Below are 26,518 nucleotides of genomic sequence, written 5' to 3'. Positions count from 1 at the left end.
TACCGCCAGATTCCTGCACACAGATGTCACACTGTCACACATGTACCGCCAGATTCCTGCACACAGATGTCACACTGTCACACATGTACCGTCAGATTCCTGCACACAGATGTCACACCCCATGCACACTCACGTAACACTGGATCAAGCTAAGAAATCTTAATACAGAAAAAAGTTCGTACAAACCCTAAAAATCAATAAACAATGTAAAACGTCTTGGTATCTCTATTATCCTGCCTACAACACAACACCTGTGCTTTTAAAACACAATACCTGTGCTTTTACAACATATTACATGCGCTTTTACAACACAATACCTGTGCTTTTACATCATATAACATGTGCTTTTACAACATATAACATGTGCTTTTAAAACACAATACCTGTGCTGATTACAACACATTACCTGTGCTGATTACAACACAATACCTGTGCTGATTACAACACATTACCTGTGCTGATTACAACACAATACCTGTGCTGATTAGAACACAATACCTGTGCGGAAGGTGTCGTACATGGGCACCACCACGGAGGAGAGCTGGGCTGAGCTGCAGCTGGCATCACTTCCTGGAAATTCAACAGATCAGCTCACTATCAACATTACAAAGTCGCCACTCTCTATGCAGATACAACGTGCGTCCAAAACGCCAATTACAAGGAGTCTCCAGTCGCGAATGTATGCCGAAATAGATTACACAGGGAATAACAGACACGGTAGTGATGTAAATTGTGTGAATGGATCAGTGAAACCAGGTGTTATTACACCCTGTCTGTCCCAGCCTGTGGCCTGTATGTCTCCTTTCTGTCTGTCCTCGATCTGCCCTGCATCTGCCCTGCATCTGTATTTGGTCTGTCTTCTGGTTGTCCAGTATTTTTAGCTTATCCTCACTTAGCCACCAGGCTGGTGGGGATTAACAGTGGTGGTGTTATCACAAGGAATGGGAATGTGCTGTGTAGTGTATGTATTAATGCATGTATTAATAATAGATTATGACGTATAGACACATCAGATTAATTGCTGTGCAATGTATGAATGTATGAATTCTTAAAATAATCTGTATAACATGCAGTATAACATTTGTAGTTATCTTCCAATGTGCTATAAAATGTTGAGATGAGCCCTAGTGACTCTTATTGTTCTTCCAATCAACACACATGACTGCGTCACTTATTCCAAACAACAGGTGGTGGCAAAGTGAGGAGACCCCTAAGGATCTATACCAAAACGTCTCTATAATAGTGCAAGACCTTGTTTTACATAAATCGTGTCTTCTTTCACCTGGTACAAGACTCCCTGCAGTGATTGCGCCATGTTGGTATCTGGTGTACACGCGTTTCTCACTGACGTCCAGCATAGGGTCGGCCACTACACAGACGGGCTCCTGGGAGTAATGCGTGGAGTTTGCCTGGAGCAGAAGAGATCAATCGAGTACTGTAGCTTACCTATAGTATGTGATCAGGGTACGATCAAAGCTTCACCGGGTTTCATTGAAAATGTATTTTCTTTTATCGGGAAGGAAACAAACTAAAAATATTGTAACGATCAACGTGCGAGGGACCACACTGGATGACGTGTGCATCACCTCTTGACCCAAGATAACCGAGGGAGACACTTGTTGACGATGGAATAGGATGATTTGACACATACAAACGTCTTTGTTTCTCTGAGCTAAAGATCAAGATATGGTATGGTTGTGCATTCTATTTAGAAAAACTCGTGGGAGAAAATTTGCGAGAAAATAGAATGAAAGATTATATATTTTAAAGCAAAACATACATTTTCTTGCTTGACAGTGACTGCGACCCACAGAGGCAAATGCAGGTCGTGGCTGTAGGCGGCGATGTTGTCTCCATGGTGCAGCAGACAGGCGGCGGAGGTGATGGCGGGGGTGACGGCGGGGATGATGGCGGGGGAGACGGCGGGGGTGTTCAGTGTAGAGATGTCGGCAGCCTGAATACCCAAGAATTTCAGTGTTATGTGGCAGTAGAGATTTTATATTAGTAGTGATTTTCAGTGGCAGCAAATGATTGAAGCGCAGGTAAAATGTCGAGAGCTGTCGTGGCCAGATGGTAGCGGCAGACGTTGACAGCGAGTAGTTTAGAGTTGTCAGCCTTTGTAAAAATCTGAACATGACAAACTTGGTTGTTTGAGAAATTAAGGAATAGAACAGTTTTTAGAAGAACGAGAAGAGGGCGGTTCCCGGCCAGTCGCGACCTTACTTGTGTCTTATCTCCTTGCCAAGTGCAGATCGGAGACCTAATGGTAGACACGGCATTGCTGCCAGCTCCCTGCTTCAGGAACGGAGACTGGCCTGTTTAAAGACATTCGACAGAGAAAACATTATGGATAGTCGTACGCGCACTAAACTTAATTTAAACATGTACCTGTTGTTCAGTGAGGCTGCAGTTACAGGTGCCTTGCAACAGTTCTGTGTATGTTTGTTGTGTATCAGAACAGTTCCTGTATGCCGGTGGTGGTGGGTCAGCTTCCAGAGATGCAGGGGGGTCCTTCAGCATATGGTTCAGCGCCCCGGGGGTGCCGTTATTTGGCGCAGGGGTGACACCAAGTACACCTGACAAAACAAAACAAACTTTACAAAACAGAACAAAGGAGTAAACAATCTTGATATCGTAGCCTACTGCATAATATAGTATCCTACTGCAGATATAATAGCCTACTGCAGATATAGTAGCCTACTGCAGATATAATAGCCTACTGCTGATATAGTAGCCTACTGCAGATATAATAGCCTACTGCTGATGTAGTAGCTAATGTAGATATAATAGCCCACTGCAGACATAAAGCCTACTGCAGATGTAGTAGCCTACTGAAGATGTAGTATTCGTACCAACTGATTGAGTATACCTACCCAGATATAGTAGACTACTGCAGGAATAGCTGCCTAGCGCAGGCACATTATACCTACACCGTCAGATAGAGTATTCTCTACTCCAGATTTTAAAGCCTACTCATAATATGGTATACGTATTTCGACTATATCACGAGCATGTGTTTATGAATCACTATCAAATAGAGATGACACCAAGTGTTCACTAAGAAGTGTATCCTGGCCCGCGGTACCCTCCACAAACACATGCACAGGCAAGTCAGTTGTTCACCTGAAGCAACGCGGGACCATATGGTACAAGTCAAAGTCATTCACTAAGATTTTGATGAGGACGTTTGGTAGCCAAGTAGACAGAGTTTTTGCTCTAGGACGCCTTGGTTTAATTCCATATTGTGCTATTCCTGAAATGTTAATTTAACATTTCGGCGGACTAAATGATAGCTTTATCCAGTGCGAATATGTATGTGACGTCCTCACCGCGTCGATTCTTCGGCAAGCGAGAACGTGTAAGTATCGCGTTAAACATCCCGAAATAAAGACATATAGGGGGTAAGGGTGGATTTAAAGTAGCAGTTGCAAAGTCCAACTCATACTCAATGGTACGATTATCGATTGCATTATTGCTTTCTTTGAAATATGACACAATAGCAATGTTTGAACAAGAAAAATGCCAAAAACGCAGACGTGTATCACTTTGAAGAAATCCACTGGAATGTGCTGACATACTAAGGAATTAATATCTGGGCGTCAACGAGATTCGAACCCACGATCATCGAACGCTGACATGGACAAAACTGGCCACTGGCGCTTGACAACACATCACATACACTGATAACTAGGTATGCATTTGATGATTCCACCAGGTAATCTTGAGCGACAAACATCGACCTATAGGACAGCTTACTTGTCACCAAGTTGCACACTCTTCACCCTTCCTCAACCAAAGATGTAAATATCACATCTCACTTGTCCTCAAGTTGTACACTCTTGACCCTTCCTCAACCAAAGACGTAAATATCACATCTTAATTGTCCTCAAGTTGCACACTCTTCACCCTTCCTCAACCAGAGACGTAAATATCACAGCTTACTTGTCCTCAAGTTGCACACGCTTGACCCTCCCTCCAACAAAGACGTTAATATCACATCTTAATTGACATCTTCACCCTTCCTCAACCAAAGATGTAAATATCATAGCTTAACTGTCCTCAGGTTGCACATTCTTCACCATCCCTCCACCAAAGACGTAAATATCACAGCTTACTTGTCCTCAGACTGCACACTCTTGACCCTTCCTCAAACAAAGATATAATATCACACCTTACCTGTCCTCAAGTTGTACACTCTTGACCCTTCCTCAACCAGAGACGTAAATATCACATCTTAATTGTCCTCAAGTTGCACACTCTTCACCCTAACTCAAACAAAGATGTAAATATCACATCTTACTTGTCCTCAAGTTGTACACTCTTGACCCTTCCTCACCCAAACACGTAAATATCACATCTTAATTGTCCTCAAGTTGCACACTCTTCACCCTAACTCAAACAAAGATGTAAATATCACACCTTACCTGTCCTCAAGTTGTACACTCTTGACCCTTCCTCAACCAAAGATGTAAATATTACATCTTAATTGTCCTCAAGTTGCACACTCTTCACCCTTCCTCAACCAAAGATGTAAATATCACATCTCACTTGTCCTCAAGTTGTACACTCTTGACCCTTCCTCAACCAAAGACGTAAATATCACATCTTAATTGTCCTCAAGTTGCACACTCTTCACCCTTCCTCAACCAGAGACGTAAATATCACAGCTTACTTGTCCTCAAGTTGCACACGCTTGACCCTCCCTCCAACAAAGACGTTAATATCACATCTTAATTGACATCTTCACCCTTCCTCAACCAAAGATGTAAATATCATAGCTTAACTGTCCTCAGGTTGCACATTCTTCACCATCCCTCCACCAAAGACGTAAATATCACAGCTTACTTGTCCTCAGACTGCACACTCTTGACCCTTCCTCAAACAAAGATATAATATCACACCTTACCTGTCCTCAAGTTGTACACTCTTGACCCTTCCTCAACCAAAGACGTAAATATCACATCTCAATTGTCCTCAAGTTGCACACTCTTCACCCTAACTCAAACAAAGATGTAAAAATCACATCTTACCTGTCCTCAAGTTGTACACTCTTGACCCTTCCTCAACCAAAGACGTAAATATCATATCTTACTTGTCCTCAAGTTGCACACTCTTCACCCTCCCTCCACCAAACACGTAAATATCACATCTTACTTGTCCTCAAGTTGCACACTCTTCACCCTCCCTCTACCAAACACGTAAATATCATATTTTAATTGTCCTCAAGTTGCACACTCTTCACCCTCCCTCTACCAAACACGTAAATATCACATCTTAATTGTCCTCAAGTTGCACACTCTTCACCCTCCCGCTACCAAACACGTAAATATCACATCTCACTTGTCCTCAAGTTGCACACTCTTCACCCTCCCTCTACCAAACACGTAAATATCACAGCTTACTTGTCCTCAAGTTGCACACTCTTGACCCTTCCTCACCCAAACACGTAAATATCACATCTTAATTGTCCTCAAGTTGCAAACTCTTCACCCTAACTCAAACAAAGATATAATATCACACCTTACCTGTCCTCAAGTTGTACACTCTTGACCCTTCCTCAACCAAAGATGTAAATATTACATCTTAATTGTCCTCAAGTTGCACACTCTTCACCCTAACTCAAACAAAGATGTAAATATCACATCTTACCTGTCCTCAAGTTTTACACTCTTGACCCTTCCTCAACCAAAGACGTAAATATCATATCTTACTTGTCCACAAGTTGCACACTCTTCACCCTCCCTCTACCAAAGATGTAAATATCACATCTTACTTGTCCTCAAGTTGCACACTCTTCACCCTCCCTCTACCAAACACGTAAATATCACACCTTACTTGTCCTCAAGTTGTACACTCTTGACCCTCCCTCTACCAAACACGTAAATATCATATCTTACTTGTCCTCAAGTTGCACACTCTTGACCCTTCCTCTACCAAAGACGTAAATATCATATCTTAATTGTCCTCAAGTTGCACACTCTTCACCCTTCCTCTACCAAACACGTAAATATCATATCTTACTTGTCCTCAAGTTGCACACTCTTCACCCACCCTCTACCAAAGACGTAAATATCACATCTTACTTGTCCCCAAGTTGCACACTCTTCACCCTTTCTCTACCAAAGACGTAAATATCACAGCTTACTTGTCATCAAGTTGTAAACTTCTATATTTTCAAATGTGTCCGCCGAGAACTGTTGCTTGAAGGCAGGGCCATGGGCCAGGAACAGGGCCTGGGAATGAAGGACGAGTTCATTGTAACATTGTAAATCTGTCATATAGAGAAGGATGGCTTTCGTGACTTTGATAATATATGATTGTATGATTGTTACATCGTACGGTATATCGAGCACAGAAGATCAACTTCCATATTGTATTTGAACACAATGTTCTATGATAAAGGGGGCGGTGAGGTAGTCTGGTGGTTAAAGCGTTCGTTCGTCACATCGAAGTCCCGGGTTCGACTCCCCACATTGGTACAATGTGTGAAGCCCATTTCTGGTGTCCCGCACCGTGATATTGATAGAATATTGCTGAAAGCAGCGTAAAACCATACTCACTCACTCACTCCCTCTATCTTAAAGCTTGATAAATATTTACCCCCATGCTCTTGTAGAGATTGTCGTAGCCGTGGTCACCGCCCATGCAGTAGCTGCTGAAGGACCCGGTTCTGTGACAAAAGAAGATGCACTTTATGAATAAACTGAAGAGAGTATACTCAGATAAAAGATAGATGGCGGAGAGAGCATCTGAATGAGAATGAAATAATGAGGTCATCGAGATACAACAGATGTGACGATGAGGTCATCAAGATAAACAGGTGACGACGAGGTCATCAAGATATACCAGAGGTGACGATGAGGTCATAGAGATACAACAGATGTGACGATGAGGTCATCAAGATAAACAGGTGACGACGAGGTCATCAAGATATACCAGAGGTGACGATGAGGTCATAGAGATAAACAGAGGTGACGATGAGGTCGTCAAGATAAACAGAGGTGACGACGAGGTCATCGAGATACAACAGATATGACGATGAGGTCGTCAAGATAAACAGAGGTGACGACGAGGTCATCGAGATACAACAGATATGACGATGAGGTCATAGAGTTAAACAGATATGACGATGAGGTCGTCAAGATAAACAGAGGTGACGACGAGGTCATCGAGATACAACAGATATGACGATGAGGTCATCGAGTTAAACCGATGTGGCGATGAGGTCTTCAAGATAAACAGAGGTGACGAGGAGGTCATCGAGATCAACAGATGTGACGATGAGGTCATCAAGATAAACAGATGTGACGATGAGGTCATCGAGATAAACAGATATGACGATGAGGTCATCGAGATAAACAGATGTGGCGATGACGTCATCGAGATAAACAGATGTGGCGATGAGGTCGTCAAGATAAACAGATGTGATGATGAGGTCATCGAGATACACCAGAGGTGACAATGAGGTCATCGAGAGACAACAGTGATGACGAAAAGACATCTAAAATCGTAACCTTGAAACAATCCATCGTTCATCCAAGTCGAGGATGACACTATCAATGCGACGGTTGTTGACGTAGTGATGGCGAACAGGAAATTGGTTCTTGTCGTACACACGGAGGTGGGAATTTCTACATTGCAGGTTCTCCAGAATGGTGTCCTTGCTCACTAGGACGCAAATGACAACAATTACGTTTTGCATCTGTTTAAATGTAGAATACACATCATTAGTATGACTAGTTTCATTGCGCAACTACATATAGGAAGTATGACACGTGATCTATTCTGTTATGTTTACATTGTATAAGTTATCGCCATTTATGTACATGACAGATGATACACTGAGCTGTTGTGCTGTTACGAATGTCGAGAATGCTCCTGCTACCTTGCGGCGTCTGGAGGGGGACGTTGTTGGAGCTGCCGTAGGTGTACATGTTGCTGATCCGGCCTGCTGCTCCATCATACACAAACAGCTTTCTCAGTTGGGATCGTGTGAAATACGACTTCAGGCTCACCATCCGCGAACAGCTCTTACTGGTCATACCTGCAAACAGGCACACGCAACAATGACCCTCAAACTTACTGGTCATACCTGCAAACAGGCACACGCAACGGTGACCCTCACACTTACTGGTCATACCTGCAAACAGGCACACGCAACGGTGACCCTCACATAATGTAAGCTGTATGTCAGAAGCGCACAATGCTGAACCATATGCACACGTTGTATGTATCTTACATTCTTTCAATATTCTAGTAGATGAAAGATGTCATCATAGTGTGTGGCTGTCAATATGCAAATATGTATCTTACATTCTGTAAATATGCAAATATGTGTCTTACATTCTGTCAATACGCAAATATGTATCTTACATTCTATCAATATGCAAATATGGAACTACATTCTGTCAACATAGATGAAAGATGTCAACGTAATGTGTGGCTGCTTGTACTAGTCCGGACTGAGCCGACCAGTCCTTGGGTAACCATCTTTCAGCGTCTTTTGGTATGACGCGGCCGGGCATTGAACCTCGGACCATCTGCTCCCCGGGCGGACGCCTCTACCACAAGACCATAGAGGCAGCCCATAGATGGGAGATGTCAATATAACTATAGTTTGTCAATATAGATGAAACATGTTTACGTCTCCGTCTTACCATGGTCAACCACTCCCTCCCTGTGGTGGTATACTACAGTCGTCTCAGTATGGTCCACCGCTGTCACCCTGTGACGGTATACTACAGTCGTCTTACTATGGTCCACCCCTCCCTCCCTGTGACGGTATACTACAGTCGTTTCAGTAGGGTCCACCGCTGTCACCCTGTTACTGTATACTACAGTCGTTTCAGTAGGGTCCACCGCTGTCTCTCTGTGACGGTATACTACAGTCGTCTAACTATGGTCCACCCCTCCCTCCTTGTGACGGTATACTACAGTCGTCTTAGTATTGTCCACCCCACCCTGTGACGGTATACTACAGTCGTCTTAGTATTGTCCAACCCACACTGTGACGGTATACTACAGTCGTCTTAGTATTGTCCACCCCACACTGTGACGGTATACTACAGTCGTCACAGTATGGTCCACCGCTGTCACCCTGTGACGGTTTACTACAGTCGTCTAACTATGGTCCACCCCTCCCTCCTTGTGACGGTATACTACAGTCGTCTTAGTATTGTCCACCCCTCCCTCCCTGTGACGGTATACTACAGTCGTCTTAGTATTGTCCACCCCTCCCTCCCTGTGACGGTATACTACAGTCGTCTCAGTATGGTCCACCGCTGTCACCCTGTGACTGTATACTACAGTCGTTTCAGTAGGGTCCACCGCTGTCACTCTGTGACGGTATACTACAGTCGTCTAACTATTGTCCACCCCTCCCTCCCTGTGACGGTATACTACAGTCGTCTAAGTATGGTCCACCCCTCCCTCCCTGTGACGGTATACTACAGTTGTCTTAGTATGGTCCACCCCTCCCTCCCTGTGACGGTATACTACAGTCGTCTCAGTATGGTCCACCGCTGTCACCCTGTGACGGTATACTACAGTCGTTTCAGTAGGGTCCACCGCTGTCACTCTGTGACGGTATACTACAGTCGTCTAACTATTGTCCACCCCTCCCTCCCTGTGACGGTATACTACAGTCGTCTAACTATGGTCCACCCCTCCCTCCCTGTGACGGTATACTACAGTCGTCTTAGTATGGTCCACCCGTCCCTCCCTGTGACGGTATACTACAGTCGTCTTACTATGGTCCGCCCCTCCCTCTCTGTGACGGTATACTATAGTCGTCTTAGTATTGTCCACCCCACACTGTGACGGTATACTACAGTCGTCAAAGTATGGTCCGCTCCTCCCTCCCTGTGACGGTATACTAGTCGTTTCAGTATGGTCCGCCCCTCCCACCCTGTGACGGTATACTACAGTCGTCTTACTATGGTCCACCCCTCCCTCCCTGTGACAGTATACTACAGTTGTCTTACTATGGTCCGCCCCTCCCTCCCTGTGACGGTATACTACAGTCGCCTTACCATGGTCCGCCAGAAGGACGATGTTGACACAGTTGTGGAGGTTCTGCTGGAACAGCTTATCCATCAGCTGACCAATCAGGGCGTCCACCTCCTTCAGTTTATCCATCACCTGACACAGAATACGAACATGGTTGTATGTAACCCTTGACCTATACGTGACACGGAATACGAACGTGGTTGTATGTAAACCTTGACCTATACGTGGCACAGAATACGAACGTGGTTGTATGTAACCCTTGACCTATACGTGACACAGTATACGAACGTGGTTGTATGTAACCCTTGACCTATACGTGGCACAGAATACGAACATGGTTGTATGTAACCCTTGACCTATACGTGACACAGAATACGAACGTGGTTGTATGTAACCCTTGACCTATACGTGGCACAGAATACAAACGTGGTTGTATGTAACCCTTGACCTATACGTGACACAGAATACACACGTGGTTGTATGTAACCCTTGACCTATACGTGACACAGAATACGAACGTGGTTGTATGTAACCCTTGACCTATACGTGACACAGTATACGAACGTGGTTGTATGTAACCCTTGACCTATACGTGACACAGAATACGAATGTGGTTGTATGTAACCCTTGACCTATACGTGACACTGTATACGAACGTGGTTGTATGTAACCCTTGACCTATACGTGGCACAGAATACGAACATGGTTGTATATAACCCTTGACCTATACGTGACACAGAATACGAACGTGGTTGTATGTAACCCTTGACCTATACGTGACACAGTATACGAACGTGGTTGTATGTAACCCTTGACCTATACGTGGCACAGAATACGAACATGGTTGTATGTAACCCTTGACCTATACGTGGCACAGAATACGAACGTGGTTGTATGTAACCCTTGACCTATACGTGACACAGAATACGAACATGGCTGAACGTAACATTTAACCTCTACGTGATACAGAATACGAACATGGCTGAACGTAACACTTGACTTCTACGTGACACAGAATACGAACATGACTAAACGTAAGCTTTAACCTCTACGTGATACAGAATACGAACATGCCTGAACGTAACACTTGACCTCTACCTAACACAACACGAAACAGTTCAGTTTATCCATCACCTGACACAGAATACGAACATGGCTAAACGTAACACTTGAACCCAACGTGACACAGAATACGGACATGGCCGAACGTTACACTTGACCTCTACCTAACACAACACGAAACAGTTCAGTTTATCCATCACCAGACACAGAATACGAACATGGCTGAACGTAACACTTGACCTCAACCTGACACAGAATACGAACATGGCCGAACGTTACACTTGACCTCTACCTAACACAACACGAAACAGTTCAGTTTATCCATCACCTGACACAGAATACGAACATGGCTGAACGTAACTCTTGACCTCTACAGCATTTTTAGCATGTGACAGCAAAATGACTCCCTTGTGTTATCATGAAGAAGGTTTTTGAGATTTTGGCTGAAGGCTTGTTTTGTTCACATATCCACTTTGTCTCACAGGGACTCTGCAAGAGTATGAATGATCTGGTCTGAAGGCATTTTAAACATTGGGTCCTGTGTAATCTGAATGGTGGGGTTTTGTTTTGGGTGATAGGACGTATGCCGATTGTGTTGCACTTTTAAAGAATGTGTCTGACCCTGGGCGAGACTGGCCCGTCATCGTGCGCGGTGTGGTCGGGTTCATCCAAGTAGAGGGTGAGGAAGGCCGGGCGGCGGTCCGCGGGGCGCGTCAACCAGTACAGCAGCTGGTCTATCCGGTCACTGTAGGCCACATCGCTGTAGGGGAAAACACCTTATAGCATCACCCGAGACTCTCATCTTCTGCCGACCTACTACTTGGTCAGACTCGTCCTATGCAATACGTTAACCGATATCCACATTGTTTATAATGAGCCAGATTATGAAAATCAACACGAAGAAAAAACTGAATTATTGGTGAGATGATACAATAAATTAGAGCTGATTGTGTACATTATGTAAAACGAGTGATAGAGCTGACGGTGTATATTATGTAGAATGAGTAATGTACAACAAAATCTAGCCTTGTGACGCTTGTTGCGTGAAGCTTGTTATGTGAGGCATGTTATGTGAAGAGGTTTTCTTAATTTTTGTTATGTGAAGCGGGTTGCGTGATGTTTGTTATGTGAACCTGGTTTTATGATGCTTGTTATGTGAAGCGGCTTATGTGATACTTGTTATGTGAAGCGGGATGTGTGATGCTTGTTATGTGAAGCTTGTTGTATGATGCTTGTTATGTGAAGCTGGTTGTGTGATGCTTGTTATGTGAAGCGGGATGTGTGATGCTTGTTATGTGAAGCTTGTTGTATGATGCTTGTTATGTGAAGCTGGTTGTGTGATGCTTGTTATGTGAAGCGGGATGTGTGATGCTTGTTATGTGAAGCTTGTTGTATGATGCTTGTTATGTGAAGCTGGTTGTGTGATGCTTGTTATGTGAATCGGGATGTGTGATGCTTGTTATGTGAAGCTTGTTGTATGATGCTTGTTATGTGAAGCTTGTTGTATGATGCTTGTTATGTGAAGCTGGTTGTGTGATGCTTGTTATGTGAAGCGGGTTGCGTGATGCTTGTTATGTGAAGAGATTTTATTTATTCTAGTTATGTGAAGCAGGTTGCGTGATGCTTATTATGTGAAGTGGGTTGCGTGATGCTCGTTTTTTTAAGCGTGATGCTTATTAAGTGTGTTGTGTGAAGCTTGATATGTAACGCGTGTTGTGTGATGCATGTTAAGTGTGTTGTGTCATGCATGTTATGTGAAGCGTGTTGTTTTATGAATGTTACGTGAAGCGTGTTGTGTGATGCATGTTAAGTGTGTTGTGTAATGCTTGATATGTGAAGCGTGTTGTATGTTGCATGTTAGGTGGAGCGTGCTGTATGTGTGATGCATGTTATGTGGAGCGAGCTGTGTGATGCATGTTATGTGAAGCGTGCTGTGTGATGCATGTTATGTGAAGCGTGCTGTGTGATGCATGTTATGTGGAACGTGCTGTGCGATGCATGTTATGTGAAGCGTGCTGTGTGATGCATGTTATGTGAAGCGTGCTGTGTGATGCATGTTATGTGGAACGTGGTGTGTGATGCATGTTATGTGAAGCGTGCTGTGTGATGCATGTTATGTGAAGCGTGCTGTGTGATGCATGTTATGTGGAACGTGCTGTGTGATGCATGTTATGTGAAGCGTGCTGTGTGATGCATGTTATGTGGAACGTGCTGTGTGATGCATGTTATGTGAAGCGTGAAGCGTGATGCATGTTATGTGGAACGTGCTGTGTGATGTTTGTTGAGCGTGTTAAAGTTCTGAAATGAGTGGAAACAAAGGGGAAAGCCATTGGCTTCACTCCAGATAAAACAGTAAAGTCCAAAGATGAGCTGTATAATTTATATTTTACCCTACAAACGAAAATATGTTTAAATGTCTACACATATTACAATATAATGAAGAAGCCAATGAGTTTACATATACATACATATGTGCTTACTCAGTATTCACCTGAAGAAGGGACAAGAAGAAGCTCTAAAACGTCGTTACAAAGAATAGTGAGTGAGTGAGTATGGTTTTACGCCGCTTTTAGCAATATTCCAGCAATATGAGGGCGGGGAACACCAACAATTGGCTTCACACATTGTACCCATGGGGGGAATCGAACCCGGGTCTTCCGCGTGACAAGCGAGCGCTTCAACCACTAGGCTACGCCACCGCCCCTACAAAGAATAGATAAATGTTGTTATCCATTTAAAATCACATGTATTCATGTACGTGTAGTGTTGCTAACACTTCATCCATACCATGTTGATGAGATATGACGCATAGTGCATACAAGTGGGAGTTGAACAGTGTACCTACCCTTTCAGGTATCTCTTGAAGTAGTTGGGGGAATGTGCTAAAAGGTAATTGATATCAGAGATGAGTCACAATTTCCATCTGGGCACAAACACATAGAAAGAATTTCTTTAACATAATCTTTCATACTTCACTCTTGCGATTAATTACGTTTTGATTTCTTTCAGTGGCATTTAGGAGTTGGTGTGATGAAGTAAGACAAGTTCTATGGATGAACAACTTCTTTATTACAATAGTGCGACGTTTCGGTGTCGGTCCTAACACCTTTATCAAGCAAGTGATGATCACTTGCTTGATAAAAGTGTTAGGATCTGATTGATATAGATCGAGTGGTTATAATGCTTGATGTGTGTCATTGTTTGTCACCGAGTGTGATTCTATCCTGATAGCTAGGTTGAAGTAATTGCTTGTTGAATTATTTACAGGCCGTCATGAAACTTAGGTTAAAACAACATTCACTCACTCATTCATTCACAATATTTATCATTAGTAACATTTCACAAAACTTCAGCAATAAAACATAGCTCCTTTACACGATATCTTAAGCATGTGAATCTGGTTGTGTCGACGTCTTGGTAGAATTAGAGGTAAACCGTCAATAAACGACACTGTGAGACGTAGTGCTGTGAAAGATATTTGATAGAATTACATTAATGACATATTTCAGGATTGAATGTTTGTTGTTCTAACCTTTGACATCTGACCCGGGCCATAAAATGGATGCTGCTTTCTTGCCTGACTTCATGACTGTCTCCCAGATCTACGGGAGAAATGCATTATAATATATATGTTGGTTAATGTTGATTTCATGTTAATCGGATGTTGGATTAATTCTGACTAGTGTCAGTCTGATAATGAAGAAAGTATGGTGAGCTTCAGTAGCCAGGTCACATTATGTTCTCGTATGAATCAACAAATCCACACCAATGTGTTGACATAGCTTGCTATGTAAAGGTTTTATGCACCCTTGCAATCCTGACTACACCGATGTGTTAACATAGCGTGCTATGTAAAGGTGTTATGCACCCTTGCAATCCTGACTACACCTATGTGTTAACACAGCTTTGTATATAATGGTGCTATGCACCCTTGCAATCCTGACTACACCGATGTGATAACACAGCTTTGTATGTAAAGGTTTTATGCACCATTGTAATCCTGACTACACCTATGTGTTAACACAGCTTTGTATATAATGGTGCTATGCACCCTTGCAATCCTGACAACACCGATGTGTTAACATAGCGTGCTATGTAAAGGTGTTATGCACCCTTGCAATCCTGACTACACCGATGTGTTAACACAGCTTTGTATATAATGGTGCTATGCACCCTTGCAATCCTGACTACACCGATGTGTTAACACAGCTTTGTATGTAAAGGTTTTATGCACCATTGTAATCCTGACTACACCTATGTGTTAACACAGCTTTGTATGTAAAGGTTTTATGCACCATTGTAATCCTGACTACATCTATGTGTTAACACAGCTTTGTATGTAAAGGTTTTATGCACCATTGTAATCCTGACTACACCGATGTGTTAACACAGCTTTGTATGTAAAGGTTTTATGCACCATTGTAATCCTGACTACACCTATGTGTTAACACAGCTTTGTATGTAAAGGTTTTATGCACCCTTGCAATCCTGACAACACCGAAGTGTTAACACAGCTTTGTATATAATGGTGCTATGCACCCTTGCAATCCTGACTACACCGATGTGTTAACACAGCTTTGTATATAATGGTGCGATGCACCCTAGCAATCCTGACTACACCGATGTGTTAACACAGCTTTGTATATAATGGTGCGATGCACCCTAGCAATCCTGACTACACCGATGTGTTAACACAGCTTTGTATATAATGGTGCTATGCACCCTTGCAATCCTGACTACACCGATGTGTTAAAATAGCTTGCTATGTAAAGGTGTTATGCACCCTTGCAATCCTGACAACACCGATGTGTTAACACAGCTTTGTATATAATGGTGCTATGCACCCTTGCAATCCTTACTACACCGATGTGTTAACACAGCTTTGAATGTAAAGGTTTTATGCACCATTGTAATCCTGACTACACCTATGTGTTAACACAGCTTTGTATGTAAAGGTTTTATGCACCATTGTAATCCTGACTACACCTATGTGTTAACACAGCTTTGTATGTAAAGGTTTTATGCACCATTGCAATCCTGACTACACCGATGTGTTGACTTAGCTTGCTGTATTACAGCTTTATGAAGGACAGAGCCAGTCACTACTCACTGGTTCTCCCTGCCACCATCTTGGATCCTCCTTGGAATCCAGTTTAAGGCCAAACTTCTGATGCAGTTCAGAGTCATACATATTGTTATCAATGATGCCATGGGATTCGGGGTACAGACCCTGCAATGAGAATCATATATATCAGCACAAGCCCTCGGTACAATTTCAAGTCAAAACAAGGATTGCATCGAACATAATTTTGGTCACTAATGCATCAAATTTGGAAAGTCCTTCACGTGTCTACCATAAACCTTTTTACACGTCATGCTACAAAAAGAATGATGCAACCCTGATCAAACTACTTTTTGAGCAAGAGTCGAACGAGGCTTTTTGAAATCTCTGTATAAAGAGAATGCGAAATGCTGGAATATTGCTCAACATAAACGGCATGTTGATTATTGAAAAGTTGAATTCATCCCTCTTGTCATACAATATGGAGGATCGTATTTTCCCTTCTGAATCTTGATGAAACAGATGAAATGGTTTCACAGGTCTCGATATTTTCATGGGGATAAACACATCGTGATAGTAGTGAACAAATAGTAATAAACATGATCTATCCTCAGGTTGGAGATGGAACTTGTCCTGCAGCAATGGAGACTCACTGTGACGATAGTGTAGTGGTTGGGAAAGGTCTTGGTGGGGTAGACAGATCTCATGAAGGGTGTGCGGACTCCACACTCTGACAGGCGTTTGATGACAGGGGTAACGTTGTAGTCCTGTAAGTAGTCGGCCCGGAACCCGTCCACAGAGATGAGCAGTAGGGGTTTGTAACTGAAGCGGGTATAATACACATGGGACCTACTAAAGATTGGGTGCAGTGACACGATCACATCTACACACAGCGACAAACATCTTTCCATTTCCAATAGAAATCTCTGCATAATAAAGCCGATTGTACTATTCCGACTATATCATAAGCATGTATGTATGAATCACTTTCAAATAGTAATGATACCAGGTGTTCGCGAAAAGGTGAGCGTATCCTGCCTCACCGGTGGCATCCGTTACAAACTCATGCAAAGGCAAGTCAATTGTTCACCTGAAAAGACCTGGACATATAGTACAAGTCAAAATAGGGAATTGCATCGGACATCATGTTTGTCACTGATACGTCAAATTTTGAAATGTCCTCCACATGTCTACTGTAAAACTTTTTGAAGGCTTTACTGAGGCCTTGAATGTTGTAACCTTGATCAAACAACGTCTGAACAAGAGTCGTATGACGTTCTTTGAAATGTTGGTAGAAAGGGCATACTCGATTGCATCTCAAAAGTTGTGAAATATAGACACCAAGGCTGGAGCTGCTGGATTTTTGCTCGACATAAAGGGAAAGTTGAAGTCCTCCCTCCTGTCATACAGTCTTGTTGCGAGTGTCTTGTTACCCTGGTCCTTTATGCAAGGTCCTGTTTTACTATACTGCGGAACAGTTCTTTGACAGGACTGTGCTTGTTTGATTCAGATACACATGCAAGTAGCTATGACTAGATCTGGGTCACATATAGTTACCTTTCAAAGAGTCATCTGAGACTAACAACTGGTCTCTGAAATGAACATATTTTACAGAAAACAGTTGTTAAATTATAGTTATAAAATTTAATAAAAAGGAGCCTTGAGACTTTCTTCATATTCAGTATTCTAGACTTGTCAAACATTATAGACTTGCATGGGCTGTATTGGATATACTTGTTTCAGGGTCTGTATGACAGACTAAGGATCATCTGTATGGACATCAATGGTTTCTGTTGTAAACAGTGAACTTACTCTGTGGTACAGTGTTGCTGTGGTTCATCTTTACATGTGTGGTGCATCCAGGATCCCGTCTGCGTGGGGGCCGTGAGTGGACTCTCCCACTCGCTTGGCAGGAAGGTGCGCAGTGAGGCGGCTTTGGCAAGATCAAGGTCAGGGAAGAACCTCAGGGCTGTAAGAAGCTCAATGTCTCGGAGACGGGCCATGTTCTCTCTCATGTAGTGAGCTGGTGACTGGAGATGATGAGACACATGATAAGACAAATGCACCTTAGTACAACATATATTTTCGGATCTGAATCAGATGGGCTTTTTGACGCTGCAAGGGTGAATGTCTCACCTCACAGGTGACCAGTGTCGGGGTGTGGGGCAGGATGAAAGGTAGAATGTCCACTTTTTCGCCACAGGGGAATCTGTCGCCGGATCTGCCACACTTATAGATCACTAAGAAGAAGTGAGTCGGGATACTTATACCACTGCCATCTTCCCTTGTCCTGGAACACGCAGATACAGTGATGTTCATGTAGCACATGGATAGGGAAATATGCAGATATTTTGTATCCACTATGTTCATATGAACACCTAGCGCTGACAATACACATACGCATCAATTGTGGCACATCTCTCTTGATTTACATATTCATGACGTGTTTAGGGATTAAATACTTAATTTGAATATCGGTATATCACTCGAGAACTTTTGTCTTTTCCTGTCGAATAGCATGTTTATCTCATCGACTGAAGTTGACAAGAAAAAACAAATATCTTTTATCAATATAATAGTGGAAAAGTTGTCATGCAATGGAAATGTAGTGGGAGGGAATGTATGCAAAAATCTGCAAGGATGAAATTCAGACATATAAACCTTTAAAAGAGTTTTAAGTAAATAATACAGGGGTTGTCATGAGATTGATATAAAGGTTTGACATGGGTTTGCCAGAGAGATCAGGATGACAAAGCGTTTTTCATAAATATAATAATGAAACTTGTGGTCCATTAAAATATATCGGGTCCTTAGACTTAGTAACAGGGTAAGGGTTACGGTAAGGGTCGGTGACTTGTTTGATTGAGTATCGATACAGCTGGAACAATGGTGCCAGTGCTGTAAAGCAACAGTGCTTACTTATTGGTGGGAGTGTCGTACAGGCCGTCACTGTTGTAGTCCCAGATGGGCCCCGCCGTCACCTGCACCTCCACATCCCCGGCCAGGTACGTCTCCACCACCCGCCAGGCATACGCCCACAAACCTGAAGAAGCAGAAGGCATTTTCTTTATGCAATACACAACTTTTCCCTCATTAGGTATACTGATGTGCTGACGAAAAGTTGATAAAAACAGTTCTTTCTTTAGATGACCCATGGACAATTCCTAAAAGTTCATACCCTGCCGAGTTGAGTGTCGAGCCACTTAATAAATTCAACCAAATTTCCAACCACATTTGTGTTTTATGCATATGGTTTTCCTACCGAATCACCCTTTACTGTAGAACCATTTGATGATCGCATGTTTCTTTGTATATTGAGGCAGATGAAGCCATTTTCACAAACTCATTTGTTTAATGGTTCGACATTTACACTACCTGTGTAACATTATTTGTCCTTCAAAGCGACGATCTAATGCTGTGTTAGTATTGAGTTCTCTTTCACAAGTGTTCGGATGACACGATTCACATGACTGACGCAATGATCAGACATCAACCCATGCTGGTTTGATACTTGCCTTGTTTGAAACCTGTGAACATGGGCACCACCGACGAGGACAGACTGACCCGACCGCAGCTACTAAACCGGGCTGGAGAAGGAAGAGTTCAACTTAGACACCTGTTTCTGCGGTACAGATCAATGTTCATGCAAACAGCTTTCATGTATGATATCAGTATGTCGTTGTTTCACATGTTTTGTTTGGATATCTGTTTGATATCTGTTCAGGGATCTATTGGTTACTATAAATATATCTGTTTGACCCGTGAAAATCCGGGATATAGAAAAGAGCTAAAAGGCGACTATGCTTGTCGTAAGAGGTGAGTAACGGGATTGAGCGGTCAGGCTCTCTGACTTGGTTGATGCATGGCATCGTTTCCCAATTGTGTGGATCGATGCTCATGATGTAAATCACTGGACAGTCTGGTCCAGACTCGATAATTTACAGACAGACGTCATAAAGCTGGAATATTGCTGAGTGCGGTGTTAAACAACAAACAAACTTAAAGAGTATACGTCCTCATACAATGAAGCGAATGAATGCTCTTTGCAAGACTTTGACGATGATCCTACAATAAAGTATCTGATGATAGATCGACACAAATATGGAAACATGCAGCTGAGGGCGAAACCAATTTTCGTATGTTACGAAACTTCACCCGTCATGTTGAGCGTATCCCTAACTCGTGCTGCAATATCGACTAGTTAAAACGTCTGTCTGCATCTATGCTTTTTGTTGAATGTCTTGAAAACAGGAATTTAACTTGTATAATGATGGGTCATATGTGTCAGATGTGTTAAGAGAAATGAACGTGAGGGGATGAACACTACCTGGGACCATGCCGGTCGCTGTGATGCCGCGCTGTGGACTGGTGTACTGCTTGTACCTGGCTCTGTCTTGTGGGTGGAGACTTGGATCTGGAACAATACACTCGCTGCTCGCCTCCACACGCTGAAAAAACCATACCCAGGTCACAATTATAGTGAAAACTGCTGTAAAATGTTAACTTTAAGTTTAAAGTGAAAACAGAAAACAGTGCATGTCTGCCAGCCCGCAGGCCCGCTGCCTGTCAAACGTGTCTTAACAAGGAGATCCTGACCCCCTTACCTTCTGTTTGTTGAGGTAGACCGTCGTCCACCCTGGCATGCCCCGGTCTGAGTTGAAGACGGACGTCTGACTGCCATAATGTACCTGACACTGTATCGACACCTCAGACGTGGTGGGGACGTCAATGAAGCTGGTGGTCATCATATCCGACTGAAATACAATTCCAATACTTCATCAATCAGTTTCCTTGGTTTACAAAAGTGTCACTTCCGCCACGTGCAGCCGCCCAAAGTATGAAACATTGTTTGTACACTCACGGATGAATCAGACGCATACTTGATGATCCAGGGCATGGTATTGGCAATGATAAATTTGATAAATTCATTCCCGTGACTTTCTTTGTGAAGTAGCGTCATCACGCGGGTCTTTCCTATCAGTGACATCAGTCATTCTTTGGCCACTCAAATCAGACCAAAGCGATCTTTCCGAGGGCTTTCGGGTATATATCACAACGAAGATCAACTAAACTGGATAATCAATGATGGTCCACACACTTAAATAATCTACTGTACAGATTCTCCTACCCTCCTACCTGATTAAACCTGACAGTGCCGACCAATGTGAAAATACCTCATAAAAGCAACCACAGTGTTGACTGATGTGAGATTCACCTACCTGATTAGAGCAGCCACAGTGATGACTGACGTGAGAGTCACCTACCTGATTAGAGCCGCCGCAATGTTGACTGATGTGAGAGTCACCTACCTGATTAGAGCAGTCACACTGTTGACTGATGTGAGAGTCACCTACCTGATTAGAGCAGCCACAGTGTTGACTGGTGTGAGATTCACCTAACTGATTAGAGCAGCCACAGTGTTGACTGATGTGAGATTCACCTACCCGATTCGAGCAGCCACAGTGTTGACTGACGTGAGAGTCACCTACCCGATTCGAGCAGCCACAGTGTTGACTGATGTGAGAGTCACCTACCTGATTAGAGCAACCACAGTGTTAACTTGTGTGAGATTCACCTACCTGATTAGAGCAACCAAAGTGTTAACTGATGTGAGATTCACCTACCTGATTAGAACAGCAACTCTGTTGACTGATGTGAGATTCACCTACTTGATTAGAGCAGCCACAGTGTTGACTGATGTGAGAGTCCTCTACCGGATTAGAGCAGCCACAGTGTTGACTGATGTGAGATTCACCTACCTGATTAGAGCAGTCACAGTGTTGACTGATGGGAGATTCACCTACCTGATTAGAGCAGTCACAGCGTTGACTGATGTGAGATTCACCTACCTGATTAGAACAGCCACAGTGTTGATTGACGTGAGATTCACCTACCTGATTAGAGCAGCCACAGTGTTGATTGATGTGAGATTCACCTACCTGATTAGAGCAGCCACAGTGTTGACTGACGTGAGAGTCGCCTACCTGATTAGAGCAGCCACAGTGTTGACTGATGTGGGATTCACCTACCTGATTAGAGCAGGCACAGCGTTGACTGATGTGGGATTCACCTACCTGATTAGAGCAGCCACAGTGTTGACTGACGTGAGAGTCGCCTACCTGATTAGAGCAGCCACAGTGTTGATTGATGTGAGATTCACCTACCTGATTAGAGCAGCCACAGTGTTGACTGACGTGAGAGTCGCCTACCTGATTAGAGCAGTCACAGTGTTGACTGATGTGGGATTCACCTACCTGATTAGAGCAGTCACAGCGTTGACTGATGTGGGATTCACCTACCTGATTAGAGCAGCCACAATGTTGACTGATGTGAGATTCACCTACCTGATTAGAGCAGCCACAGTGTTGACTGATGTGAGGGTCACCTACCTGATTAGAGCAGCCACAGTGTTGATTGACGTGAGATTCACCTACCTGATTAGAACAGCCACAGTGTTGACTGATGTGAGATTCACCTACCTGATTAGAGCAGCCACAGTGTTGACTGATGTGAGATTCACCTACCTGATTAGAGCAGTCATAGTGTTGACTGATGTAAGGGTCACCTACCTGATTAGAGCAGCCACAGTGTTGACTGATGTGGGATTCACCTACCTGATTAGAGCAGCCACAGTGTTGACTGATGTGGGATTCACCTACCTGATTAGAACAGCCACAGTGTTGACTGACGTGAGAGTCGCCTACCTGATTAGAGCAGCCACAGTGTTGATTGATGTGAGATTCACCTACCTGATTTGAGCAGCCACAGTGTTGACTGACGTGAGAGTCGCCTACCTGATTAGAGCAGCCACAGTGTTGACTGATGTGAGATTCACCTACCTGATTAGAGCAGTCACAGTGTTGACTGATGTAAGGGTCACCTACCTGATTAGAGCAGCCACAGTGTTGACTGATGTGGGATTCACCTACCTGATTAGAGCAGCAACACAGTGTTGACTGATGTGAGATTCACCTACCTGATTAGAGCAGTCACAGTGTTGACTGATGTAAGGGTCACCTACCTGATTAGAGCAGCCACAGTGTTGACTGATGTGAGATTCACCTACCTGATTAGATCAGCCACAGTGCTGACTGATGTGAGGGTCACCTACCTGATTAGAGCAGCCACAGTGTTGATTGATGTGAGATTCACCTACCTGATTAGAGCAGCCACAGTGTTGATTGACGTGAGATTCACCTACCTGATTAGAGCAGCCACAGTGTTGATTGACGTGAGATTCATCTACCTGATTAGAGCAGCCACAGTGTTGATTGACGTGAGATTCACCTACCTGATTAGAGCAGCCACAGTGTTGACTGATGTGCAGGTAACTTACCTGATTAGAGCAGCCACAGTGTTGACTGATGTGCAGGTAACTTACCTGATTAGAGCAGCCACAGTGTTGACTGACGTGAGAGTCGCCTACCTGATTAGAGCAGCCACAGTGTTGATTGATGTGAGAGTCACCTACCTGATTAGAGCAGCCACAGTGTTGACTGACAGTTTGCTGGAGGACAGTCTGGGAGGTGGCGGTGCAATCCGTGTAGCTTGTGCTGGGTTCAGCCTCCAGCCTGGGGGGGTTAGTCAATACATGGAACAGAGCTCCACGGGTGCCGTTGTTGGGAGCAGGTGTGATGTTGAGCACGTCTAAGAAGAGACACACGTTGGTATCAACACCAATAAATATCATTATCAACACAATCACACATTGGTCATAGCAAACATATGTCTGTAGAAACCAATCAATTACACGCATACCGGAATCTACACCCTGTAAATTCTACACAAACACGTCTTACCCCTGATTGCAAAGCATTTTGTTATATGACGATCACAGAATTGGGTTATTTTAGCAACTTTTCAAGTATTTACTATTGTATGTTAGTTGTCATTTAACACAATGTTAAGTTGATAAAAACTTTTGTTGTAACTTCTCACTCACTCTTCAAAATCAAAAGAAGAAACACCAGTGAACCAACATATATGTGTGTGTTAGACCCGAGCACAATTCAAATGATCCACGTCATCCCCAACATTAGGGGTATCACCGATTGGAGGTTGCACTAAAAACCTACCATAAATCTAAAACTATTGACAGGGTAATAACAAAATTAAAACCATGCCACAAAAGACTCCCACGTACAGAAAATAAAGAAATACCCAACGGGTAAATGCACATACTGCGAGCAAACAGACACACCAGAACATGTCCTACTACACTGCACGCACTACAAACAACACTGAACGATGCTTCAGAGCAAACTGGGCATCAACACACACCCAACATTACAAACTCTCCTAATCTCGCTATATAATACACAAACCTTTAAAGCATTAGGCATTTTTGAATTAAAACTGGCCTTCTAAGCCGTATATGATTACCCACACAAATAAATCACCACTAATCTAAAACCCAAAACGAACAAAACCAAAACAAACCATACACCCCCACCCTCCCTTAGTCCCTCTAACTCAGGCAAAATTCTCAATTCTTCAAAATTTAAATACACAACCCTCAGGTTGCCTCTCCTTTCGGACAAACTCCTGCTTCCTCCTTTGGCAAACCACACCAAATGGCCCGGCGGGCCGTGTGCGAAATACGCATAATGTCGGAAAACGTATGATCGTCTTCAGTTGTTTGGCACATGCTTGATAAAGATACCTGCATATGTACCCAAACGTCACGCGAAAGCACTGAAGTTGAGATCATGGAGTCAATCATTTCTTCAAAATGAAAATAGTCATAACATCTGTGGCAACATTCATACAAAGTCATATTTGACATCATCCCACTGGCTTTGGCTCGAGTGAGTGAGTGAGTATGGTTTTACGCCGCTTTTAGCAATATTCCAGCAATATCACGACGGGGGACACCAGAAATGGGCTTCACACATTGTACCCATGTCGGGAATCGAACCCGGGTCTTCGGCGTGACGAGCGAACGCTTTAAGCACTAGGCTACCCGACCGCCCCAGCTTTGGCTCGAAGTAATAATGATGCACCACACGTTGAAGTTTTTATGCTTGTCATTTTGTCAGAACCAAACCAAGAACACGTCAACTTATATATAGGCAAAACATAGTTCTAAAGTGACCACAAAGGTTCCCAAAATAAATACCTTTATCTTTGATCACAAAAGACTCACCAGCTATGAGATTGTAAACTTCGATGTTCTCAAACGGCTCTATCTCGAGCCCCTTCTTGAAGGCAGGACCATGAGCAACAAACAGAGCCTGAAGCGAAAAGACGCACAAGTCAAACTGTTGTCAATAAAAATGCATCTATGTTCACTGTATGTCCTGACTGTTGCATTTAACCAGTGTATACTACATTTGGAAGAAAATAATATGAAAATCCCTATCGATGTGATAACATATATATGTTATGGCACCCGCCCTCCCCTCGAAGTGGTCAGGTGTATAGGGGAAATGGAGTATTTTGTGTGTAGGATTTCAGAGAAGGAGTGTTTACCTTGCTCAGATACCGATAAAGGACGACTACTTAAACAAATCGAGTGAAATGTCACCTATCATCAGCCGAATCGAACATCACATGCCAATTTTGCATGTGCAGCACATGTTTCTTGTGACAAAACCTCTGCACAGCTATTTCTTTTGAAAAGTAAAGAAAGACAGTAAGTAGCTTTATGGAATAATGCAGATGCGACGGCACATTTTAGTTTATTATAATTTTACAAGATATAATTACAACGTATGTTATGACTGATTCCAAATACATATTTCTAACATTTTCACAAGCATGATTTCGTATATTGGCCTCTGCTTTTAGCATATATTGTTTTTTTATGATTGTGGAAAGTGTTTTGTTGCTTTGGCCGAATGATATGTGGTGCATGTCAAACTGCAGATTGGGAAATATTTGAAGAGAAGAGAAATAATTTCAGGCATGACAGAGTACAGCATCGGAAGCAGGTGGTGTAGGAAGATCAGAGAACAGATCAATTGTTATAATGTTTGTATTTACCTACTTTAGTAAAGATCAGGTCAGTATAAGGTTTGTAAATATGAACTTCAGTAGAAATCAGGTCATTATAAGGTTTGCAAAGACCTATTTCTGTGGTGATCACGTTATTATAAGGTTTGTAAATATGAACTTACGTAGAAATCGGGTTATTATGAGGTTTGAAAAAACACTTTAATTGTACCTGTGATACTCGGATATGCTATAGTACATCCGCGGTATTCTGATACACTATAGTTACACTCGTGGTGTTCTGAAAAACTGTGGTTGCACTCGCGGTGTAACTGTAGTTATGGTTTATGGCACACTAAAGGTACACTTGTGTTATTCTGATACACTACATAGTTACAACCGTGGTATTCTTATACAATTTAGTTACATTCGTCGTATTCTTATACAATTAGT

General features: G+C 43.0%; 1 protein-coding gene across 24 annotated transcripts in view; it reads right to left on the bottom strand.

Moving 5' to 3' along the window:
* The window catches only part of LOC124116740, a 178,995-nt gene that overhangs the window by 39,496 nt on the left and 112,981 nt on the right, over positions 1 to 26,518 (bottom strand). For all 24 annotated transcript variants that reach the window (XR_007222136.1, XM_048399488.1, XM_048399481.1 and 21 more), the window contains 22 exons: positions 25,278 to 25,365; positions 23,604 to 23,779; positions 20,737 to 20,886; positions 20,460 to 20,580; positions 19,648 to 19,719; positions 19,052 to 19,175; positions 18,269 to 18,422; positions 17,945 to 18,162; positions 16,786 to 16,954; positions 16,181 to 16,300; positions 14,603 to 14,672; positions 13,916 to 13,952; positions 11,692 to 11,830; positions 10,032 to 10,140; positions 7,886 to 8,044; positions 7,515 to 7,668; positions 6,601 to 6,670; positions 6,146 to 6,233; positions 2,389 to 2,576; positions 1,781 to 1,954; positions 1,283 to 1,409; positions 499 to 570 (listed from right to left, as the gene is read on the bottom strand). Coding sequence is in view for 23 of the 24 variants with exons in the window: in XM_048399488.1 (XP_048255445.1) it covers positions 499 to 570; positions 1,283 to 1,409; positions 1,781 to 1,954; positions 2,389 to 2,576; positions 6,146 to 6,233; positions 6,601 to 6,670; positions 7,515 to 7,668; positions 7,886 to 8,044; positions 10,032 to 10,140; positions 11,692 to 11,830; positions 13,916 to 13,952; positions 14,603 to 14,672; positions 16,181 to 16,300; positions 16,786 to 16,954; positions 17,945 to 18,162; positions 18,269 to 18,422; positions 19,052 to 19,175; positions 19,648 to 19,719; positions 20,460 to 20,580; positions 20,737 to 20,886; positions 23,604 to 23,779; positions 25,278 to 25,365 (2,779 nt within the window). In the remaining variant the exon portion in view is untranslated. The remainder of the gene's footprint in view (positions 1 to 498; positions 571 to 1,282; positions 1,410 to 1,780; positions 1,955 to 2,388; positions 2,577 to 6,145; positions 6,234 to 6,600; positions 6,671 to 7,514; positions 7,669 to 7,885; positions 8,045 to 10,031; positions 10,141 to 11,691; positions 11,831 to 13,915; positions 13,953 to 14,602; positions 14,673 to 16,180; positions 16,301 to 16,785; positions 16,955 to 17,944; positions 18,163 to 18,268; positions 18,423 to 19,051; positions 19,176 to 19,647; positions 19,720 to 20,459; positions 20,581 to 20,736; positions 20,887 to 23,603; positions 23,780 to 25,277; positions 25,366 to 26,518) is intronic.

Source organism: Haliotis rufescens, unplaced genomic scaffold (assembly GCF_023055435.1).
Source record: "Haliotis rufescens isolate VD_foot unplaced genomic scaffold, xgHalRufe1.0.p SCAF_2, whole genome shotgun sequence".
NCBI classification, from domain to species: Eukaryota; Metazoa; Mollusca; class Gastropoda; order Lepetellida; family Haliotidae; genus Haliotis; species Haliotis rufescens.
This window is presented reverse-complemented; position numbering and strand designations above follow the sequence as displayed.